The sequence below is a fragment of the Phalacrocorax aristotelis genome, chromosome 20, assembly GCF_949628215.1.
Source record: "Phalacrocorax aristotelis chromosome 20, bGulAri2.1, whole genome shotgun sequence".
Classification (NCBI taxonomy): Eukaryota; Metazoa; Chordata; class Aves; order Suliformes; family Phalacrocoracidae; genus Phalacrocorax; species Phalacrocorax aristotelis.
Window position 1 is genome coordinate 4,256,230 of NC_134295.1, and position 22,853 is coordinate 4,279,082.

At 52.1% G+C, this 22,853-nt stretch overlaps 2 protein-coding genes across 8 annotated transcripts in view; both read right to left on the reverse strand.

Annotated features, from left to right (window-relative positions):
- Positions 1–1,200: 1,200 nt before the first annotated feature.
- On the reverse strand, positions 1,201–9,110 carry PIGV (phosphatidylinositol glycan anchor biosynthesis class V). Of its 2 annotated transcripts, none has more exons than XM_075114920.1 (4): positions 9,019–9,110; positions 4,978–5,131; positions 2,418–3,575; positions 1,201–1,601 (listed from the first exon to the last, which is right to left on the reverse strand). In XM_075114920.1, the coding sequence occupies exons 2-4, from the start codon at positions 5,062–5,064 to the stop codon at positions 1,293–1,295; spliced, it is 1,554 nt and encodes a 517-aa protein (XP_074971021.1). In that variant the 5' UTR covers positions 5,065–5,131; positions 9,019–9,110; the 3' UTR covers positions 1,201–1,292. The 2 variants fall into 2 exon arrangements, with proteins under 2 accessions (XP_074971021.1, XP_074971022.1); XM_075114921.1 differs by lacking the exon at positions 9,019–9,110 and adding an exon at positions 7,294–8,880.
- A 2,685-nt stretch (positions 9,111–11,795) lies between these two features.
- ARID1A (AT-rich interaction domain 1A) overlaps positions 11,796–22,853 on the reverse strand; it is a 62,873-nt gene continuing 51,815 nt past the window's right edge. For all 6 annotated transcript variants that reach the window (XM_075114917.1, XM_075114919.1, XM_075114918.1 and 3 more), the window contains 8 exons: positions 19,708–19,840; positions 19,177–19,349; positions 18,872–19,022; positions 18,582–18,713; positions 18,375–18,471; positions 16,014–16,887; positions 15,582–15,712; positions 11,796–14,755 (listed from right to left, as the gene is read on the reverse strand). In XM_075114917.1, the coding sequence (XP_074971018.1) occupies positions 13,031–14,755; positions 15,582–15,712; positions 16,014–16,887; positions 18,375–18,471; positions 18,582–18,713; positions 18,872–19,022; positions 19,177–19,349; positions 19,708–19,840 (3,416 nt within the window). In that variant the 3' untranslated portion in view covers positions 11,796–13,030. The remainder of the gene's footprint in view (positions 14,756–15,581; positions 15,713–16,013; positions 16,888–18,374; positions 18,472–18,581; positions 18,714–18,871; positions 19,023–19,176; positions 19,350–19,707; positions 19,841–22,853) is intronic.

Genomic DNA, 22,853 nt, shown 5'->3' on the forward strand with positions numbered 1-22,853 from the left:
GGCTTGTGTCAGCCCTGGTGTGGCCAGCAGGAGCCGGGCAGGGATGGGGCCCCTGTGCTGGGCCCTGGGGAGGCCCCATCTCGAATGCTGGGCTCAGGTTTGGGCCCCTCGGGACAAGGGGGACCTTGAGGGGCTGGAGCGTGTCCAGAGAAGGGCAGCGGGGCTGGGGCAGGGTCTGGAGCACAAGTGTGCTGGGGGGCGGCTGAGGGAGCTGGGGGGGTTTAGCCTGGAGAAGAGGGGGCTGAGGGGAGCCCTTCTCGCTCCCTGCAGCTGCCTGAGAGGGGCTGGAGTGACAGGGGGGTTGGTCTCTGCTCCCAAGGCACCAGTGACAGGTGAGAGGGAACGGCCTCAGGGTGAATCAGGGGAGGTTTAGATTGGATATTAGGGGAAATTTATTCTCTGCCAGAGCGGTCAGGCCCTGGCACAGGCTGCCCAGAGAGGTGGGGGAGTCACCATCCCTGGGGTGTTCAAAAAACATGCAGACGTGGCACTTGGGGACATGGTTTAGGAGGCCTGGGGTGTTGGCTTGGCAGTTGGACTCAAAGATCCTAGAGGTATTTTCTAACCTTAACTATTGAATGATTCTGCGGTCCTGGGGGAACTGGGGCTGAACCAGCAAAGGTGCCTGGCAATCCACACACCTTTATCAGGGCGTGCCGGGACCCCAACTGCCGCCTTCCTCGGCCCGTGGCATGCCATTCCCTGGTACAACCCCAGAAGAGCAGCCGGAGCCATGTGTCCCCCCCATCGTGCCCCCAGCCCTGCCCCGCAGTCCCCCCTCAGCTCTGCCCGGAGACGTGGCCAGCGCTTTGGGAGAGAAGGAACCGGAGGGGCCTGGGCGGCTCATGCAGGGCAGCAGCATCCTCCCTGCAAGAGATACCTGCTGTGCCACCAAGGATGCTTCCCGGAGGTTTCCCTGATGGATCAGAATCTGACAGACACAGATCCTTGCCACAAACAACTGCTCTGTGACAGTACTTCCCCCAGACAACACAGGAACTGAGATCCACTCCCTGTCCCGGGCAGCTTACAGGAATTTTGGCCGACAGCCATAGTGACTTAGAAAAATTTCGCCGTAGTGACAACAGAGAGAGGGGCATCCTGGCAAAGACACCCGCCTCAGACACGGCCACGCGGGGACAGCTCTGCACGTAAGCAGTAACCGAGGAGTAACGCCTTTACAACCAGACAACAGCATCGTTACATCCATATCAGGTTTTATAGAAACAGTGAGTTTCAATTCCAACCCGTGCTCCTGCCCCACAACCCGCCTGTACCAATACACACCCCCACTATGTCCACGGCAAGAAGTTGCAGTGCAGAATCAGCCCCAGCAGCCAGTAGGACAGGAAAAATCCAAGGATGCATTTGCTGAGGGGGGTAATTAATCTACAGTTCAGCAGCAGCCTCACAACAGGGTTTCCAGGAGTCCTCTTCCCACAGGAACCGGGAGATTTACCGAGAATTGACTTCTCAGTTTGAGGTGCCGCGGTTCGATTATCAGTCCCTTCGCTCCAGAGCAAAGGTTCGTATTCCTGAAGCAGGTGAGCAGAGAACCAGTACAGGATGGGAGAGGAGGAGCCAAGGAACCGGGTCAGCACCTGAAGATGACAGGCAGAGCAAAAAATCACATAAACTGCAGGTCTCCAACTGCGACCAGCCCTGATCCCGAGGCTGGAAGGAGCCATCTGCCTGCCTCAAACCAGACTGCTGATATCTATTTAAATACAGCCCCACTTTGTGATGCTAGGATTTATTACATTGAAATGAACCACCTCTCAGCTCAACTAGCTTTATTAAGACACTTGTAAGCAGTCAAGTGGTCCCTGGGTTTTGGACAAACATGGTGCCTAATTACCACCATCTCACTGAAATCCTTCTCACTCTTCAGCTCCAGAACTGGTCAGGGGCAGCAACTTCAGGGGAGACTTGAATCTCACTCTTCAATTATTTTTCCACTGGAACCCCCAACCTTTAATGCCACTAGCTGTATCCTAAAAAGACCTTCAAACAATTCCTAGAGACTGGTGACAGGCTCTGGGTCCATTAAGCTCAGACCAACATGATAACGACCTGGTATCCTTGTCCTCCAGCAAGCCAATGAGCAGGGCTTGGCAAGCCTGGCCTAACACACTCGTCAATCCCCACCTAACACCAGCCGGTCCCTTTGGTCCCCGTCCTGGTATCCTCATCACACTGAGCTCCTGGCAAACTCTCTTCGGGAACTCTCCAGCAGGAACTAACTGGAAATTCCCTGTGGAAGTAGCTCCGAAAGAGGAAAGACAAAGCTTTTGGTTCACATTGCCCTGTGCTGCCCTGCAGCTGGGACAGCCTCAGGCTGTGACTGTCACCGCCTCAGCCACCACAGTGCACTCCCCTTAAGAAATGACTCCTGTGTGTTGCTATGAACGTCTTACCTGCACGTGCACGCAGAAGAATCCAAACGCCAGAAGGACTGTGGCATGGACCACATACACGAAGACAGCGGGGCAGCAAAATCCAGCTCTTGGTTTACCCTCGTCTTCACTCTTTCTTCTCTCTAGACCAAGAGTTATGCAGTGCCAGGGGTTTGCAATGATGTAGGTCCAGGCAGCCCATGAGCCCAGAAGCGTGACAGGCAAAGCAAGCAAGAAATTTGGTATCTGCCTGAGCTCAAAATACCTTAGAAAGCCCACATTCCAGTAAGCGTCTTGAATATAGGAATAGATCACAGGGAACTGCTGGGAGCACCAAGGGGGTTTAACCCCGTTCATGGCTGCCAGACGATAGCCCTTGTCCAGAGCCAGCTGCAGCAGCGGCTTGGGAACAGCCTGCTCCAGGCCGGTGCCAGGGCCACAGAACTTCACATAGGCATAATACTGAAATAAAGCAAAAGGTAGAAAAATCCCAGCACACATCAGAACTCCTGAAGATGCCAAGCTAAGGACTTGCTTCCACAACAGAGGGAGCTTCCTTACTGATCCCAAACCCACCTGGAGCTGGAGGGCAAAGCATTTACTGCGGGAGTAGAGAAAGAAGCCAGCATTAATAAGCCCGTTGGCACGCACCCCAGAAGCAAGGGAGAAGAGCAGTCCACTGAGCCAGCTCTGCCCCTTCTCCAGTTGCCACATGGCACTGAATGCCAGGAAGGCAAACATGCTCTCTGAGTAAGCAGCTGCCATAAATACATTGGCAGGGCTGATAGAAAAGAGAACGGCAGCAAGGAAAGCCACCCTGCGACACTGCAGCACGACGCAGCCCAGCTTATACAGGGCAGCGGCTGCCAGGACAGAAAAGAGAGAATTAAGAAGTACGGCGGATAGCAGGAGGCGGCTCCGCAAACGCAGCAGCCGCTGCAAGGGCCACAGAGCGCCCTCGGCCACAGCACGCACGCTCAGGGGGTACAGCGGGAAGAAGGCGCAGTTGTGCTCGTACAGGTAACCACGCTCGGCGATGAAGAGGAAGTGCTCTGCGTCCCAGTGTGAGAGGCCTCCCAGCAGCTGCTCCAGGAGCAGGTCCCACAGGCCAGGCTCAGAGAGGCGAGGGGGACAGAAGGCATCCGCAGCGTGATCTGGGATCAGGAGGTTAAACAGAGCCTGGAAAAAGAAGAGAGGATTGAAATCCAGCGGAATCCTCCTGTACCCTACTGAAAGCACTGAGCAGGACTCCTGGGTTTCAAAGGGCACAAGAGGAGCACAGAAGCCAGGCTGAGAGGCTTTGCAGCACGGACACCTAAAAGGCTGTGAAAAGGTGCAAACACAATCTTTTGAATGGAATAAAGCTCTGGAACATATCCAGCATGAATGCCCACAGAACTGGACAGGGAAAGCTGCTCAGCCCCATGCTCAGGCACATCTAACTGCATACGCTCACACCAGGTACCTCTGCAGCATCGGGAAGCCTCCTGCTCTACTCTGGCATTATTGTCCCAGCTGATGTACAAGGGAGAGGAGACAGAATGAGAGAAAAACATTTCCCCAGAGCAAACTGATGCAGAGAACAGCAGCCGATTCCCAGGTCCCCTCTCTAGTGTCTGGATCACTCCAATGACTCCATCGCCTCTGCAGCTCAGCGTGCACGCAGGGGTTCGCTTCTGGAGATGAGCAAGGCGCACACACCTCTGCCTCCAGGAACCTGTGGTGCTGACCACATTTTAAAGGTGAGAGGAAAACCCAGAGAGCTCATGAGATAGGAGGTGTGCAACTTAATGCACTGTACTGTAATTCCAAATGAAAATACATTTTAAAAAAAACAATAACCCAAAAAACCTCAGACGGTAAGTTTTTAGCTTCACTACACTTAGTCTGGGATGAGTCCCCTGCCATAAATTCCATGTTGGCAGAGAAAAAAGGCCACACTGAACAAATTGGGACTAAAAGACATACAAAGCCGCCGTTTTACCATGAAGCACACATCTGGTCTGACCAGGCCTCTGGCATTTGTAACACGGCGTCTTTCATCTCAGCTGACAGTTCCACTCAGCCCTACCCAGCGGTGACCGGGGCTGCTGCAATCTGCCAGCTGGCTGGCGGCCTGCTGCTGAAGAGCTTTCTCAGGCTGATTTTGTTTCAGGAGGGCCACGGCTACAGCTATGCTCTTTGCTGGCTGTCTCGGTCTGCACAGGTAGGATGGAGTGAGCAAGCAAGCTCCCCCATGCTCAGAGAAGAATGTCTCTGGAAATGAGGCTTGGGAGGAATGTGCAGGAGAAGATTATTGTTCCTTTTCTGTTTATTATCTTCCTCTCGTGCTGCCAAACTGGCCTTTTGCAGCAGGGCATAAAAACACAGTTAAGTTACAAGGAAATTGATGTAATTTTACTTAACAGCAACCTGCCTCCCTGGATGCAGCTGGCCTGTTGGTTCTCCAAAGGAGAAGATGATTTCCCAATCAAGCAGAACCAGCTGGCTCACGGTGCACAAGGCGGTACGGAAGAGAGAAGCCTTGGAGCAGCAAACAACAGATGTCGCAGCATCTTTGGTTCGGAAACAGGAGACTTGCCTGCAGCAGAAGTGTCAGGGCTCTGCAGCACACTGCAAACCGCACGACCTCTCGGAGGTGGGGATCCTGCCTGCTCGCCAGCTCCATTCTGAGCTTGAAGGCTGCCTCAGTGGGTCACTGATGCCAGGGGAATTCTCCCTCCTGTTTTGGAAACCTGAATTGATAGAGAGAGAAAACAGACAGAGAAAGGTACTTCTGGCTTCAGCCATGTTTGTAAATTAGGCGCCTTTATTTACTATCAGGCACCTCAAAGGGCTGCACATCTCTATGAACAAGAAAGTCGGTTAAGAAAGAGAACAGGGATCTGGAAGATCACGCCGAAGACCTCTTTGATATTGTTCCTGTTAAAAATATTTCCCTGACTTCTTAAGCTTGACCAGGATGCAGAGGGAAAGAGGTTATAACATGTTCTCTCAGCCCATTTCTTACCAGGCCAGTGTAAATACCAGAAGCAGACAGGCTCGCTGGCCTCCCCAGCGGCTGCCTCAGCAGAAACACCAGCGGCTCAGGCCAGGACTCCCCCGAGCATCTACGCACACGTTCAAGATCCAATGCACTGAATGGGATTTAAAACTTTTTTTTTTAATAGAAGCAGAACTAAGATGTGGACTCTGAGCGTAACATCCATGTGAGCAGTTTGCCGAGTGGGGCTGGCAGGCACGCTCTCTCCTCTCTCCTGCCCTCTGCCCAGCCTTTGGCCCTGGGAAGCCAAGAACAGCTTTATTCAGGGCTGCCTCCATGGCACCAACTCACCTCAAGTGCTGGGTGCAGTTTTGGGCACCACAGTACATTAAGGATATAGAGCTGCTACTAGAGAGTGTCCAGAGGAGGCCACAGAGTTGGTGAAGGGTTTAGAGGAGAAACCGTACGAGGAGCGGCTGAAGTCCCTGGGTTTGTTCAGCTGGAGCAGAGGGGGCCGAGGGCAGCCTCATGGCGCTCTGCAGCTCCCTCCCGAGGGCAGGAGGAGGGGCAGGGCTGGTCTCTGCTCTCTGGTGACCAACGCCAGGCCCCGAGGAAACGGCAGGGAGATGTGCCAGGGGAGGGTGAGGCTGGGCATTAGGGACAGGTCCTTCCCCCAGAGGGTGGTGGAGCCCTGGCACAGGCTCCCCAGGGAGGCATCACGGCACCAGCCTGGCGATGTTCCAGAAGCACTCGGACACGGCCCTCAGAGACACGGTGTGAATTTGGGGTGTCCTGGGCAGGGACAGGAGCTGGGCTCGATGGTCCTTGTGGGTCCCTCCCAGCTCCGGGCATTCTGAGATTCTAAGAGCCCGCAGCTCCATCAGAGCAAGGGTAAGGCACCTTCTCCAATACGCAGGTTTCCCCCAACCCCTTCCATCGATCTCCAGGATGTGACACTCGCACCACTCCACCCTCTCCACCTGTAATTTTCCAATATTTTGGCAGGGATATGGTCTCCAGAGCGAGGGCATCTGCCTGTCAAGCCAACTGCACATGCTAAGGAGGCTCTCTTCCACCTCTTCCATGCAAACCTCACCTGCAAGATTTAAAACGCTTTGTGGAGTCTCACTGCTTTCATTTCTGTATATTCTGGATTGACGTTCTGGGACCAGCTACGAAAACTACTGGCCCGGAGCCACAGAAGGCAGGCAGTATCTGTTACGCAGCTTTCTGAGATAACACATTTCTTCCGTTGGTTCCCCAGTCACCAACTGCTTTTCAGTTTGAGAAACAGAAGACCCACAGCTCTCGCTGGGTTCCAATGACACCACATCCTGCACTATTTCCCACCTGTCGTCTTTCTGATCCAGCGCCTCACAATACATACAGATCCCCGAACCGATCGCTCAACGATCTAAAAACACACTGAGGTTTTCCTATTCCCATTTTACTGATGGGAGAAAAAACCTGGCAGTTTAAAAACCGCATGAGAGCACAGAAACCAAGTCAGCAGCGAAACAAAAAACAAGACCCAAATACGCTCGTTTATAGTCGCAGTCCCCAGCCACACGATTACGCTTCCTATTTAGCCACATAGAAACGTTTTGGGTTTGCTCATATTCTCCTCTTGCTCCAGAGCACTCACAGCTCTCCGACAAAGCAACTAGTGGGAGGCACATTCTCCTGAATCACGAAGCTGCAATGTTATTTTAAGAGAGGAGGTACTTCAGCCCAGCTGTAAATTCTATTAAAGCGCATTCACAGCTGCAAATCCTATTAAAGCAGAGCGGCAAAAATTGTCTCAGCGCTTTAAATATTTTTTAAAAAGCAAAGAAACAGCTTCGCGCGAACGTGCCATGCAAGGCTCAAAGCAAATGGCTTTAAAAAGCCTGTTCCTGTCACGACACAGCGCACCTTGCAGCGGAAAGCAGCGAAGTCTACAAAAAGCTGCGGCCCACAACCACCGTTCTGGTAGAGAACACAGCCTCAGCGCGGGAATGTCGCTACCCCGAAAAGAGGTGCGTGAAGGAGCACCTGCACGCACGAAAAAAGGCAGAATTGGGTTAAAAATATTTCAGTAGAAAAAGATGCAGTCTTAATTAACACTAAAGACGAGTTCGGCGTTTCCCTTCACTTTCAGCTATTAATTCCTTTTTGCTCGCTCTGAAAACCGTGCTAAAACCCCCAATGTGACTACGAACAAAACAGACGCTGAGTAAATCATCGTGTAAAGGAAAATAGGAAATCAGCAAGGTCTGCAGAAACGCAGTGGAGAGCGATTGCCGCCCGGTGGCAGCAGGCGCTCGCCACAGAGGCCTTTCCTCCCTCCGCACGCCCGGCGATCAGCTCCCGGCTGGGGTACGGGGCTCCGGTTGGGAAGCCTACTCCAGCCTGCGTCCCGGGAACGCTTGGAGAGCAACGGCTTGGCAACCCCTTGGCGCGTCTCCAACCTGCCGTGAGAGCCAGGAGATCCTCCAGGCGTGTTTAAAACCCGTTTTAACCAAGATGTCAAAGAAACAAGACCGAATTTTGGAAACCCCATTTGCCTACGCGCTCTCTGCGGACCTGGGAGCTCTTGGCCTTGGTCCGGAGGCTGCAGCCCGCGTCAAGAAAGGGGGACATTTCTACCCTCGCACCTTTGGTGACAGCTCATGCGCGCAAACAAAACCTACGCCGGATCAACTCGAGAGGACGGGGCCGCCGAGCGAGCGCCGGAGCTGCGGGTGCTGGGGTCAGGTCCGCGCACACCGCGGCGAGCCAAGCCTGAGAAGGCGCCGCCGTCGCGCGTGTTCGTCTCCGCCATCGCGCGCGGCGACGTAACCAATCCCCCTCCGTGAAGCGCGTCCGTGCGCGGGCCGGCTTCTGGCGAGACGCTGGGGACCCACGCTCCGTTTCTGCGGCTCCCTTCGGACGGGCAGGGCTGCGGCGGCCGGCGCTCAAACGGGCACGAGCGAAACGCAGAGTTGTTTCCCCTCGCTCTGGAGATGAGACAGGCTGGCGATTTGCAGAGCCCAGCTAAGGTTACGTGACAGTTGAAGCGCTTGATAGGGATGTTTCAAGATTAAGGACAGTTATCGCTTGTGTCTTTATTAATAGATTAATATTTAAGGTCAGGCAGGACCGGCCTGCCTTAGAGGCACAGGAGGGCTCACCCCGCTGCCACCGGCCCCGGCCGCCCACCCCCCGGAGCCCGCTCCCTGCCTTCCCCTGCTCCTGGCGAGGCCTCTCAAAAGGGCTCGTCGGGACGTTAAACCCGAGCCGCGGTTTATTTCCAGGCCGGGCCCAGGCGCCGGCGCCGGCCGCGCTGTCCCCGTCTGCCCCACGCCAGGGACGCGGCCCGTGCTCCCCGCGCGGGTGGGACCTCCCGGGGCGAGGCCTCGCGGCCGCATCCGCCGCCCAGAGCCGGGGGCCGAGCGGCGGCCACCGGGGCCACCAGAGGCCTGGCCCGGGCCACCGGGCCCGACCCCCGCGCCGTGCCTCAGGGCCGCGTCGGCCCCGGGGTGGGGGTGGGGGGACACGGAGTGCGGGGGCGGGGGGTTGGGGGGGGATCTTTGAGGGGGCGGGGCTCCCGTGCACGGGGAGTGGCGGGGCCCAGCCCCTCCCCCCCGCGGCGCGCGCGCGGCCCCGCCCCTCCCCCACCTGAGCGCCCGGCGCGCGGCTCCCGCGCCGGCTCCATCCCGCCGTCACCGCTTCCGGCCGCGCCCCTTCCGGGCTGCGCGCGCTGGCGGGGTTGCGTCACGCCGTGCCGGGTGCGTGTGTGTGTGTGTGTGTTGGGGGGGAGGTGTGGGTCAGCGACGCCATATTTGTTAAGGGCGGGCGGAGGCGGCGGCGTTCCCGGCCACGCCGCTCCCGGCCCTTTCGCTCCCCCGGGACCCCCCGGCAGGCCGGGTCCGGCGGCGGGACCCCGCCCCGCTGAGGGACGCCGTGCTGGGGCGCAGGGGGGCACCTTACCCCGTGCAGGCCGCAGGGCGGCCCCGGGCCTGCCCCTGTTGCGTCGCAAGGCCGGGGAGCGGCGAAGTGAGCGGTTTTGTTTAAAACAAGAAAAAAAAAAAACCAGGCGCTCCCGTGCAGCGTCCGTGAGCGAGGGGAGGCTCCCTGCAGCCCCCCCAGACAAGTTTAAACCACCTTCCTCCACGGAAGGGATGGCAGTGGAGGAGGCCGCAGGCCTGGCCTGCTCCCGCCAGGGCAGCCAGTACTCATGTCCTGCCCTGGGCTGCCCCCAGCACCCCGCATCCAGCCTCCATCCCTTGCCCCGAGACCCCATGCTCGGGTCTGGCACCAGCTGCGCAGAGCCTTGCGGGAAGCGGGAACAGCCCTGCTCCTCCCCGGGCATCGCCAGCCAGGAGCCCTCGCTGCCAGCGGCGTGTTCCCTCCTGGAGATGCACCAACACCAACCTCAAACGAAGCCACACGGCGGCTGCAGCGAGGGCACGGCTTAAACAATTCTCTTGCCAAAACACATTAAGCAACATCACATAACAATAAATGTATGTTGTTATATTAATTACTTACTGTTACTAGAGGGTGGGCAGGTTTCCCTCAAGATCTCGTCCACGTGATAAAAGAGGCATCAGATTTTGCTTTCGCCCTAACCAAGCTCATGCTACGCTTGAACCACACGGCAAGCCCGTGGCAGCAGCACGCTGTCAGGTCGCGCTCCCAGTGCTGGCATGGTCAAGAGCAGCAAGTCTTTTGTGCTTAGAACCAACGTGCCATGGTACGGGCCTGACCGTACCTACGACAGGAATGAGAGAGGGCGCATCACTGCCAAGTGCGCTCTTAAGGGAGGCTCCCCGAGTGCTTTTAATCAGGGCTCTGACTTGGGAAGACCTCAAGTTTTCTCCCTTGCTGGTAAAAATGGGAAACAGCAGAGCGGTCAGGGTCAAAGAGGCGTTTCAAGGAATGCCTGCAGAAATGGAAAGCTTTGGGTACAAATCAGGTCAAAGCAAGAAGGATTTGCATTCTGGGCAGCCAAGTCAAGTTTTGAGATCAGGTGTGGCTCTCAAAATAGTCCCTAATTACAAACTGTGAACACTGCTTGTTCTCATTTTACTAATTTCTCACCTCTCCTATTTTTCTTTTAACCATTTTAGAAGTGCAAGAAGCGTACGCGTCTGCGTGCACACAAGCGCTGGGGGAGCGGAATTACTCCCCTCAGATCAACTGGTTGTATAAATACGGGTAAAATGGGTAGTTAGTATCGCATGTGACTGTTCTTTCCCTCCCAGATGTAGCATTCACTTATGATTAAATTCACCGTAACGCGAACACGGAGGCTGTACAAAAGCTGCTCAAGTTACCTTCTTCAACCTTGCTGCTAAGGTCCTTTCTGTTTAGAAAAAGTAAAATCTTTACATTAATTTAATTGGATTAAACAAAGCTCCTGGAACAGAACTAAATTATCAGAAAAGTGGGTTTTAAATCAACAACATTGTCACAGAACAGCAAAGTCCGGCAGAATTCTTATCTCACAACTTGGTTTCCATTCAGTATTTTCTGAAGCCAAGGAAGCTCAGCACCATTGCTGTCTCTTAGGAGGGCCTCTCCTCTGCAAGGCAAAGAGCTCCTGCAACTCCTGCTGATAAACAAACTTTCAGAAAAGAGTCAGTTTAATTCTGGCACAATTACTCCCAGAAATCTGAAGTTTAAGGAATACAGTTAAGGGAGGGCTCTGGGAACTGGAGAGCTTCATAGGAGAGGACTGGGGGATAAAACGAGGTGATTTCTGGAACAAAAAATACATTTGCCTTTAAAAAAAGCTTCTCCTATTTCTGTAACTAGCTCTTTTGCTTAAACGAGCTCGGTGCCGTTCCAGCTAGCCTGCTTCTGTTATCATTTGAGGATAAAGCTTCAGGCTAAATAAAATGCCCATTTACTACTCCATGAAAACGTGCCAATTTTCATATGAAGAGCCTGAACTTTGGCCGTTTGCTGAAGGGCAGCAGAGCTCCGTCCACTGGAAACCCCCGTCCTCTGAAGGAAGTCAGAGTCCACACCATGGTTCCAAGAAAATGTGAAAAATGCAAAGGGAATGAGAAGTTTCCATTTTACAGAGCTGAAAGGGAACTGCCTCCCTTCTGAGCAACAGCCTTTTTCACCGGGTGAACTACGAGTCTCTCTGCTGTAGCTTTATCTCACACCACAAATCCACTCCTACCCGCGCCTAAACAGCACTAAGCCACAACTCCGTCGCTGAAACAAGCCTAACAGAAAGCAAAGCCAGACCCGACGGCATTAGGATCTCCAGAGCAAGCCAGGACTTTGTCATCCCCAGACACCGCTGGACCGCGCAGGACCTTTGAGGTCTCTCTGCTGCGCAGCAAGAGGGAGCTGACCTACAACATCACGTCTACAAGACCTGACAGCACTGAAGTCACCTCCCCATTCTGCTAATAAAAAAAACCCTTACAAACATCTTACCAAGATTTAATGTACATTTATTCTTAACACGTGGAACATATAGTATAAAGATTTCATACTGAATAAATGATATTCATTAAGCCAAAAAAGGAAAAAAGGGAGGAATTTACATCAAGTTTTTAGCTACATCGTCTGAAATACAAATATGCAGAATTCATCACTGAAAAATCTCAATTGTGTTTCTTCATCAGGAACTTCAACTGAACCTAGAACTTTTTCACACCTCCATTAGAAAGAAAACAAAAACAGGAAAAATAAACTATAAGTTGATTGGCTGCTGAGACAGCAATGACTTTATACACAGAGACCTGTACAGCATCCTCCAGGGAGGGATGTCTGGCAAGAGATTAAATAATTGTGTCTCGCTTTTGCAGGTCATCAACTCGTTAACTCGTCATACTATAAAGGGGAAGGGAGAGGGGGACAAAACTGCAGGGAATCTTAGGGTATGTGCAATGTACAACGTCAGATATATACACACGTGGCAGCGTTCACGCTGCAGCTAAAGTTAAAACCAGTTCTAAGAGGTGATCTCAGGGTTATTCATACAATCAAGGAGGAAGAGAGAAAGAGGTCAGGGTGTTGTAGGTTCACACATGATACTTTGGGGGAAAAGCCTTTTTTTTCTCCTCAACATTAACTAAAAACATTTTTAAAAACTACAGCTTGCTGCTGATCCAGCGTTTGTTTTTTTTCTTTTTTTTTTTCCATGTGAGACATTATTACAGTATGTTTACAGTTTAAGGTGTACAGTACATGAAGTTCTACACGCTACTGCACAGGCCTCCCTTGGACAAGGTCTGTTCACAACTGGTAACTTCTTGGTTCCTGCAAGATTGTGAATGTACAACGATAAACCACACAGAGTTCAGCAGTCACTTTTGTCCTTCAGAGTTTACCATTAAAAACAGTTATGAAAGTGGTGCCTGTCAATGTGATAACACGGCAAGTCGTTTTCCCCAAACTCACTGTAAACGACAGTAACTTTGGTTAAAATAAAAAAAGTCTTCTATGTAGACAGAACTTTGTCTCCTTTAATAAGGGATTCAGGACAAGTTTGAAGGGCAGGGGAAGGGGAGAGGGAACGGGGACATCTTTCCCCGAGGGAGAAGCAGGACAGCGCAGGGCAGACAGTGGATTCTGAGGTGGTTTTGCATAAATAAAGGGCAACAGTCAGTTTCTAAGTTCTCCACTCACGCACACGCACACAGGGTCTCGGATCCCACAGCTGTCATGACTGGCCAATTAAAAACAGTACATCACAAATAACTTGTGAAACCAAAGAGTTCATCAAAGGCGACACGGAGATGTCCAACAGCCGCGACTCGTATAACGTGAACTCCGAGTGGTTCTCGTCCACCTTGGCCAGGGCGAGCAGCGCCCGAGCAGCTCGGCGCATCATGTCCACGCTCGTCGACTCAAAGGGTGGGTTCTGCATGTGCATCAAGCCGGCCTGGCTCTGCTGGAACTGCGTGGCGGCCAGGCTGTCCTCCAAGAAGCCCAGCAAGTTACCAATGCTGCCCTTCTGCACAGCAATCGCTCTTGCTGCCAGGCTGTCCCCCTGTGCCAAGTTGGCCAGTAGTACCACAGCCATCTCTCGACACACCGGGTTCTTTCTGTCACTAAGGAACCGCACCATGGTGCTGTACAGCTTCTCCAAGCGACTGAAGGGGGGAGTTGCAAGAATCAAATCCACGTTGTTATCCTGGATGCTGAGTTTGCTGAGTGTTTCCAAAACCAGTCTCTGAGGGGAGAGGACCGCGTTGGGCCCCAGTGTTGGAAAGGGATCCTGGGCCTCTGCTGACGGACATACTGCCCAGTGGAGGAGTCCATCCAGGATAGGCAAACAGATGCTTTCCGGGTAAGGGGAGAGGTCCAGCTGGCCAGAAATGTTGGCCAGCGTGACCAGTGTATTTTCACGCAGCATCTCCAAGCAGTCCCACCACCACTCCACCTTGTTGCAGCTCACCCCTTGGTCCTGCTCCTCCTCCTTCTCATAGGTCAGGGGTGCCTGTTTGCGTTCTGGATGCTTGTGGTGTAAGAGAATCAGTTTCCCCAGAATCAGCAGCAGCCCGGGATGTTTAGACATCTCAAAGTCATTGCCTGGCACAAACGATAAACTCCTGATGATGTTAGAGACACAAATGCAGCGCTTCGCCAGAGAGTCCTGCCAGTCTAGGAGGGTGCAGAGGGGCGTCTCGTCTTTACTGTGAGGTTCATCCTCCAGAATTTTTATATTTCTGTGGCTCTGAGCTGGACTAATGCCAAAGGGAAACTTGCCGCTTTCCTTCGCCGTTTCCAAAGCTTTGACCTCTTCCTCCTCCCCTGCCAGGGAGCCCGGACGTGCCGAAAGCATGTCGTCCATGGTGGCAGTTATCCTCTTCTCCGAGGAGCTGTCAGATGGAGGAGCTTCTCCTTCCCTAGTGCTCAGATTGCTCTCAGCTGCTGAACGTTTCCTCAAGAGAGAGTTGCAGGAAGCTCGTTTGTGAGTCAAAGGTAGCTCCGTCTTGCTCTCAAAGTGGGTCTGAATGTGCTCGGTGGTATCTCCGCCGCCAATCCGCCAGTGCAGCAGCCCGCTTTCGAACTCCTGCACTCGCCCCAACTTGTCTGAGTAATCTACCACAAATGGGTCGTTTTTCTGCACGACCTTGACTGGAAGCTTGTCAAATTTACTGACTAGTTTTTCCTCGCTGCTCTCTAGAGGTGCTTTGTCCTTGCTTGAAAACGCAGCCTCCTCCTCTTCCTCATCATCATCTTCCTCCTCACAGTTCAGGCTCCGTGGTTCATCCTCCTCCTCCCCTTCTTCAGGGGAGGAAGCTGAAGATTTGCAGAACCTTTCGGGATCTAATAGTGTTCTTTGCCCTGGGTCTCCCACCTCGTATTCCTTCAGGATTCCAAAGATCTCAATCAGGCAGCGCCGGAAATACTCCACCAAGAGTTCCAGCAAGCCTGGCAGCTACGAGGGAGGAGAAAAACAGGAGGGGAAGGAAGGAAGGGAACAGTGATCAGAGAACAACTCAGGCCAACAGGAGCAACTGGGAAAGCAGGGCATAAAGTGCTAAGAGTTTAAGCAGCGATGTTAAGTAATGGGTTCTTTCCATGCTGGCAACAAACTGTTTGCAAAAGAGAGCTTTCTGTCCTCTGAGAAAAGGAACAAAGGCAAAACCAGATACTGACCACCAGTATTGAATCCTCCCCCTTCCACACACACATACCTGTGCAAACACACATGTGCTGTCATTTTTTCTCCCCTGTGGTTAATGCACAGGGAGGTGAAGGGCCGCACCAAGCAAAACAGCCTTTACGGTATTGCTGAGCAGCTTTTACAACAGCCACGGAGGCATGCGGCAGGTAACTGAGAAAGGCTGGCATCCCAGCCTCACTGTGCGCTGTCCCGGGGCAAAGGCAGAGCCAGGGGCGAACAAACGCCACCACCCGCCAGAAACACAAGCAGCCTCCAGCCTTTCACAGCACTCTCGCTGCGAAGTCTATTGTGGCCTCCCCACCGTTATTCACTTCCTCTGTTAGAGGCAATACATCTCACCAGAGAAGAGAACACACGCCTGCAACACCAAACAATATGTAAGTTACATGGGCCAGTGAGTAACCAGTGCACAGGCACCCAGACCCTGTGCTCTCTTCAGACCTGGCGTGCTCCGCAGGTACAGGGACGGCTGGGAGCCTGGCCCTACAAGGGCACGAGCTGCTTGCTGCTATCTCGCTGACAGAACCCAACAAAATTAGCACTTCAAAGACCTGCATAAGAGAGCATCTGCACCCACCTGGCTGAGGTTGAAGGTCATTATGCTGTTGTCATCATAGAGCAGGATGTTTATGGTATCTAAGGCCCACGTACTTTCAGCTAGCAGCCCAGACTTCAGAGACATCATCACTCTCCAGGCTTCAGGAGTTCCTGTAACATAAACACATGACACTTCCAGCTCCTGCAGTTTAAAAACAAAAAGGAGATACTTGATACTGCTTTTTGGACCCATGAAGAGCAGAGCCTGTTTAAGATGATGTACAGACTGTATGTACCAGCAATCTCGCCACAGACAATACCAAAATGATGTCTGAACACACAACTAACCTGCAAAAACACAGTTGTTTCAGAGCCAGCAGAGCCCTTCCACTCGGCAGTACTGTACCAAAGGGGAACAGCAGCACCCATCCCCTCGACAGGCACAAGCAGAAGAGCAGGAGTTTTCTCTTACCAATATCTTTTGCTGTCAGCCGTCTCCTCTGCTTCAACACAGGTTGCGTAGCTTCTACTGATCCCGGAGGGAAGGTGATGTCTCGTCGGATCATGGGAGGCTGTACAGCTGCTGGTGTTATATGCGAGGCAGGGACTGGCGGTCCTGCCTTCTGCATTTTCATCCCCGAGTGCAGGAATGGAGATTTACTAGGAGAAGTGCGATTCTCCAGAGGTCTGGGCAGAGGTGCTGGGCTGGATACCTGAGGAATGTGATTCTGCATGCTAGGGGGGGTCTGGTAGTTAGACTGGGGGGGCCTAGTCATTGCGGGCACGGGGGCAGAGGGACCATAAGGAGGTTGCCGGTTCCCGTGGGAAGGCCATGGTCCCTCATGGTTGACCCTCTGGTCTGAATGCAGAATTTCATCTGTTCGAGTCACTCCGTGATAAGCAGGCCCCTGGGGCGCAGAGCCAGTGCTCTGCCGATTTGGATAGCTGTACCCTATTTCGTTGCGCCCTTGCCACATGGCGCCTTGCTGCGGGCCCTCCGGAGCAGACTGTATGGGACCACCCATCATCTGAGGAGGCATGTTTTGCTGAGCATTGGAGCCTGGGGGAGCCGAGACCCTGTCTCTGCCAAATTGGAATGGGAACTGGTTCTGTGGCCCTCCGGCAGATCGGCGGTCAGCAGCAGGGTATGTACTCCCATACTGGTTATACAAGTCCTGCTGTGGAGACGGCTGTGCTGTTTGCTGCTGGCTCGGTTGCTGGGTCTGTGCTGGAGGCAGCTGCTGCTGCGTCTGCCCCTGCCCTGCGCTGTATGGTACGTTGTACATCTCCCCTTCATGTCGCTTAGCAGGCGGGCCGTAGCTGCCGTCCATCGGTCGCTTGTAATTCTACAGGGAAAAGAAAAGCATCGACAATATGAGATTATCTACTTAGGAACAAGCAACCCTAACCTCAGCAGGCAGAGCTGCTCAGAGTCAGGGGACATGCCCCACAGCGTGCCCTGTAAGAGGGCTCGTTGTCTCTTTGTTAGGTTGCGATTAGCTAGGACTTGTCTCGTTGTTAGCTGTATCCAATGTGAAGTTGGATCAAGCCTTCAATTTCATAAGCCAAGACCAATTCCTCACGGCTGGCTGGGTAGTTTCCCTGTGGAACCTACAAGGATGCCTTGGGGGCAGAAAGCTGCCCACGGAAAAGCCTTTCGTGTAGAAAAGGCTCAGCTCTGCTATACGATCACCACAAAGCAAGCTGTGCACAGGTACTTGTTTCCTCTCACATCCAGGAATTTTACCGGACCCTATTTCTCTTGTATTTCCCAGAAAACAGAGGTTTCTGCTGAAGCATCAAACGAGACACATTAAAAAACTCTCGTACTTCCTGCTTCTTCCTTTCCTGTAGATTTCAAAACACGTCACTGAAAGGGGCAAGAACTATTCTCCCCCTACTTCTTTTAAACGCAAATGGAGAAAACAGTCAATTGCCGAGACAAAATTAAAATCCAAGATCTCTCTTGCCTCCAAGGGCCTATGCTCTAGCTGCTGTACAGTCTACTCAGAAGCTCCATGGTCATGACTGGCTTCAGATGGAGCTCTAGGGCTTCAAAGATGACAAGTACCAGAGTAACTCGAACTCTTGGCTCAGAGCCCCGTGGCTCTGGTTGCAGAGCCAAACTGCAGAGCAGTTGGAGTTATTCTTAGCGCAGCTCAGCGAGTGCCCTCTCTATACTCTCCTAAACCAGAGGACTCAAAATTATCAGGAAAACATTATGGGCCTTGGCACTGATACAAAGAGCAAGTCATATATAAGGATTATGGAAAGAAATACATGTTCATTCAAACTCTGTCCTGAAACAAACCTGATGTTTTTGAGAACAATGAGTAGGAGGCAGTGGAGGAGTGGAGGCAGGTCTGAAGCCTTTGTCTGCAGGTTCAGTAAGGCAAAGACAAAAAAAAAAAAGCCCTGGGTTGCGCAGAATGATCCACCTGAAACAGCTCCCCAGAACGATCAAGGACTTCCTCCAAACAAACTTGTCTGATCACTTGGACAGTAACATGATGGGATTCATGAAGTTCCGGAGGAGCAGAGAAGCCCAATAAGGCTTCCTCATCTCCTGCTGCCCGACCGGAGCGCACAGATCTGCAAACTACACAGCCTCCTAACACAGTTTTCCTAACACAACACTGAAAACGCTAATTAAAAACTTACTTAAACTATTTGGAAACTGGTGGGGGGTGAAGCCTCCTATAGAAGGTTCTTAATTCTACCCATTCATAAAGCAAACACAGCCCAAAGAGTTTTCATCCTCCCCTTTTCACAAGTTTCACAGATAAAACTCTACTGTCTCTCAGTTGCACAGATCAGCTTTCTGGTAACCTACCTGCTGTTGCTGTTGATACATGGTAGTTTGCTGGCTAGGAAAGGGGCTGCCCGAGGATGTGCCTTGAGTGGAGAATTGATTGCCATAGGAATCATGTCTGGAGAAGAAACAGATGCGTTACTCGTCTGATCAGATGCACGCTTCGCTTTCACAGCCCCAGAGCTCTCTCACTGGGAAGAGCTGTTTGTGGCAACACCCCACACAGACCTTTGCTGCTGCTGCTGCTGCTGCGGGTAGCGGCTGGGAGAGTACATCCCCGATTCAGGGGTGGAAGGCATGATGTTTGGCTGCGGAGTTCCGGTTGCTAAGGTGCCCTCAGGTCCCATGCCGGGCTCCGTCCTACACGGAAGCAAACACAAAAACCCCACATGTCAACTTAAATTCATCCTTGCTCCTCAAATGGGAAAAGGTGATCAGGAAAGTCACAATAGAGAAGAGAAAGTAATCGCTGTACATGAGCCAAGCAAATCAGGATCTCACTAGGTTCAGGTACTCACCTCACTCTGTCGTAAGGACCTCCATAGGAATAGTGTTGCCGCTGTCCCATGGCCATGTTACCCATCCCTGGACCTGCAGCACGATTGTAAGGGTCACCCATACCACTGTTGGGGCCCTGCCCTGAGGACATGAAGGGATCACTTCCGGGAGCTGGAATATTGAAAGAAGGATCAATAAACGCGTCTGCCTTAGAAAACACGTCCCATCTTCTGGGGAAGAAGGGCAAGCAGAAAGTCTGTACAGCCAGACACAGGGATTAGCACTCGAGGAGGAAAGCGAGAAGAGCACACAAGGACTTCCTCACCTTTCCTCATACTGCTGTAAGGATCTTTATTTGGCTCGTAAGACATGCGACCCATCATGTCAGAGGTATTCATGCTGGGCTGGTACCCTGGATTTGGAGTCATGGAGTTCCGCTTCTGGAACGTAGGATCACTACCGTCTGCAAAGGCATCCTGAAGGCCCACTGAGTTACTCCTGATTCAAAAAAAAAACCCCACAAACACAGGATTATAGAGGTCCACGAAGCTCCTCAGGAAACTTTTCCCCGCATGTTCCCTCTGAGGTGTTGCTACCTCCTAGAAGGACCACGGTCATGCTTCTCCAGCAGAGGCATGAAGAACCGCCCTTCTGCAATACTGTCCTCAACCCCGATCCCAAGAGTAATGATTATTCACACACAGAGGCAGAGTCAACAACATTGCTGAGAGCCATTAACAAAGGAGCAAAGCCATGGAGACCCACACCAAAAGAGCCACCTGTGGTAGTGACCCAGAAGCAACCTCCCAGTCACACTGCATCCAGAGTAGTGGAAGAGGGTACGACAGTTTCACACCTGATGCCTGGCAAAGGGGGCATCTGACTGTGTGGTGTAGATGCTGGAGTTGGTGGCTTCAGGTCTCCTCCTTCTGCCATGGAGCTGCTGGTGGACTGAGGTGTCTGAGGACCCTGCATTGAGCCTGAACCTGCTGCAAGAACAGAAACGTGGTGTGAGCAGCTTTGCACCCTACAGATGCAACCCAGAAACCCCCAGAAAATCAGCCTCAAGAACAGAGAGCATAGAGTTCTTCAAGAAAGAGAGTGATGAAACATGGTTTTAACAGTACAAGGAGCTCAACACTGCAAGGACATACTTCCCAGAAGAACCATGTACTGTAACGTAAAGCTGAGAGGACGTGTTCATTTTCATGATGCCTTCGTTCTTAATCACATTCCCTTTTACATACTGTGCCACCACTGTGGCACTCTGTCGTGTTGCCCAGGCTATCTAGCTTCAAAGGCTGATGCTCTACGGTGCATCAAGCAGCACAGAATATGGTGCTTCTTGCCAAGTGACAGCCATTGACCCATCACCTTCTTATTCTCTTTCTACCCAGAAAGAAGGTGGGTTTGAGCCCCCTCCTGGAAGTCTCATGATCTTTCTAGTGATGGAAATTCCAGGACATCAGCTGAAGTCACCAAGTACCTCTGAACTAGGCTCCCCTGTCTGCTCTGCCCTTCGAGAGGGGTTAATTCATGCAGGTTAATTCAAGCACCACTCCCAAGAATTCCTGGAACAGGGAATGCCGGAGATGCCGGATCTTTCACTGAACAACAAAACCCGTCCAGCAAGTTCCCTGGCTCTGTACCGGTTGCTTTACGCTACAGTAAGCTTTCATCAAAAATCCCAGGCCATCATGTGTAATCCAGCTGTGCCGTCAGCTCTAGGAGCTCTCCTCTGCCCCTGGATCGCTGTGACAGTGTCAGCTCTCAGGTTCATATGCTCCTCGCAGCTGGCAAGAGCTGAACTCTTAATTAATGTTTCCATTAGTTACCATCCCCAGCACCCGATATCCCTCAGCTTCAGCCCTGCTGGTTGATGAGTCATTTCAGCTATTCATTAAAATCCTCCGAGGTCACATCCAGGGCATGTTTGTTTACACCCCACCTTCCTGGCACCCTGTCCTCTTCTCCACAACTCCCTCCCAGCCCGGGGAGGTCTTGAGAGAAGGAAGGGCAGAGGCAAGCTCAGCAGGGAGTTTCATTCATGGGCCCTCCCCGCCATTCTCCTTCCCTCGTCAGCAGCAGTTCAGCTCCACTCACTTCCCCCAGGAATTCGCCGCTCGTCTCTGTTTGTAATGCTGGCATTGGCAGGAAGAGGCCTCGAGACATTCCCTGCGTCGCTGCCATTTGGTGTTTGTCCCCACCCCCTGCCGTCCCTCCCACTCACAAATTTACACACAGTTGGAGCCGGGCCAGCTCCATGCTCTGGGAATTAAAACCCAACGGCACACTGATTACGCCTCCCCAGGGACACACTGCAGTTCGCAAGCAGGAACCCAAGAAGGGTTGCAGGAAACTAGCGCCAAGTGCCCACGAGGCAACACCCAGTCCACTCCAGCCCAGTCCTTTCTGCAAACGCTTTTGTTTTTTGAAGGTTATGAACGCACAGTACATGAAAAACAGCTCCAGCACCAAGAGCTCTACCTAGACGATTGTCCTGCAAGGCCTTTAGATGCTCTGCAGCCTCAAAAAGCGGTTAATGGAGAATCATGCAGTGTGATCCTCACCATTCACAAAGTTATGCAGAAAGAAGTTCATTTGACAGAACAGGCCGAAATGAAGTGTATGCCAATGCCAACAGGTTATAAAGTCTGCAAGGACAGCCAAGCACGTGTGTCTATGTGGGAAGACAGAGCCCTTCATCCAAATGATGGGACTTCAAAACGCCCCACTGTCCACCGCTCGGCTTTCAAACAGGGAAGTTCTTCCCCAGTAAGGGTGATTTGTTGGGACACAGGCCTCTGTGTGTGCAAGTCTGGAGGACGCTGCTTCAGCGGGGTCTCAGCAACCCCTGGGAACAGTAGTGCCTACTGGGACCCAATGCTCCTCTACGGCTCTTCAGTCTGGAGCTGAGGCTGAGAAAGCAATTTGTGTTGTGTCCCAGACCCCCAGTTCTTGCTGATCCAGGGGAGCAAGAGGAGAGTAAGAGAGGAACATGAACATGCTGAGTGATACAGCTTAAAGGATCAGAGCAATCAACCATGCTTCAGTGCTGCCTCTGCATATTCCTAGTTGCAGGAGTCTGGAGTAAGGCAAGTGGAGAGAACAATTTAAATAGGGAATACAGCACAGTCCTCTCACAGCAGGAATCAAACCTGTGGACTAAACCAGAGCTGCACACACATACAGAGTTTGGGATAGCAGCCCTGCAAATCCCCACTGCTGATGGGCTGGAGCAAGAGATCACCTGTAGAACAGCCCTGAAGGAAGACTCACGACCTTCACATACTGTCATATCAGCTAAAACAAAATAAAAATTGAAGCACCATCTAATCCATTCTGACAGGCGCCCGCTGCTACAAGAAGTTTTAAGTGGCTTCCTAAAAGTCTCAGCCCTCTCCAAATAAACTCCAAATGCTCTTAACATCTTTGTTCCAGTGCCTGCTATCTCGGGGTGGGGGGGGAGTGGGGGTTAGCAAGAGATAGGTTTTGGAAAGAAAAGTGGGGGTGGGTTGTGGTCTAGCTTGAGCAGAACTCAGCCATCACTTTAGACAGAAGTTTAGTCTAATGACACAAAAGTTGCTTTATCTTGCAGAATACACCAAGGTTGAAGCTGCACTGGGACAGGTTTCCTGACTAGTAAACAGGCATGACTTAGTTATTTTTAAAAAATAATAATGTTTAAAAAAAAAAAACAAACAACAAAAACAACCACCAAAAAAAAAAAAATCACACCATGAAACAAAACACCACTCTGAGAGGATAGATAAATGTAGTTGCCAACAGAATATTCGGACAAGCACAGTCAATCAAGGGCTTAGCAGGGCTGAAACACAACTGCAATACAATCAAAAAAAAGGGTTCATTATTCCACTCCTCAGGAGCTAGACATTATGCCAGGTTTCAGACCCAAAAAGGCATTTTTTGCAAACACTACAGGAACTTCAAAGCAGACAAAGTTTTCATTTCACCTACATGAACAGGCTCCTAACCAGAAAA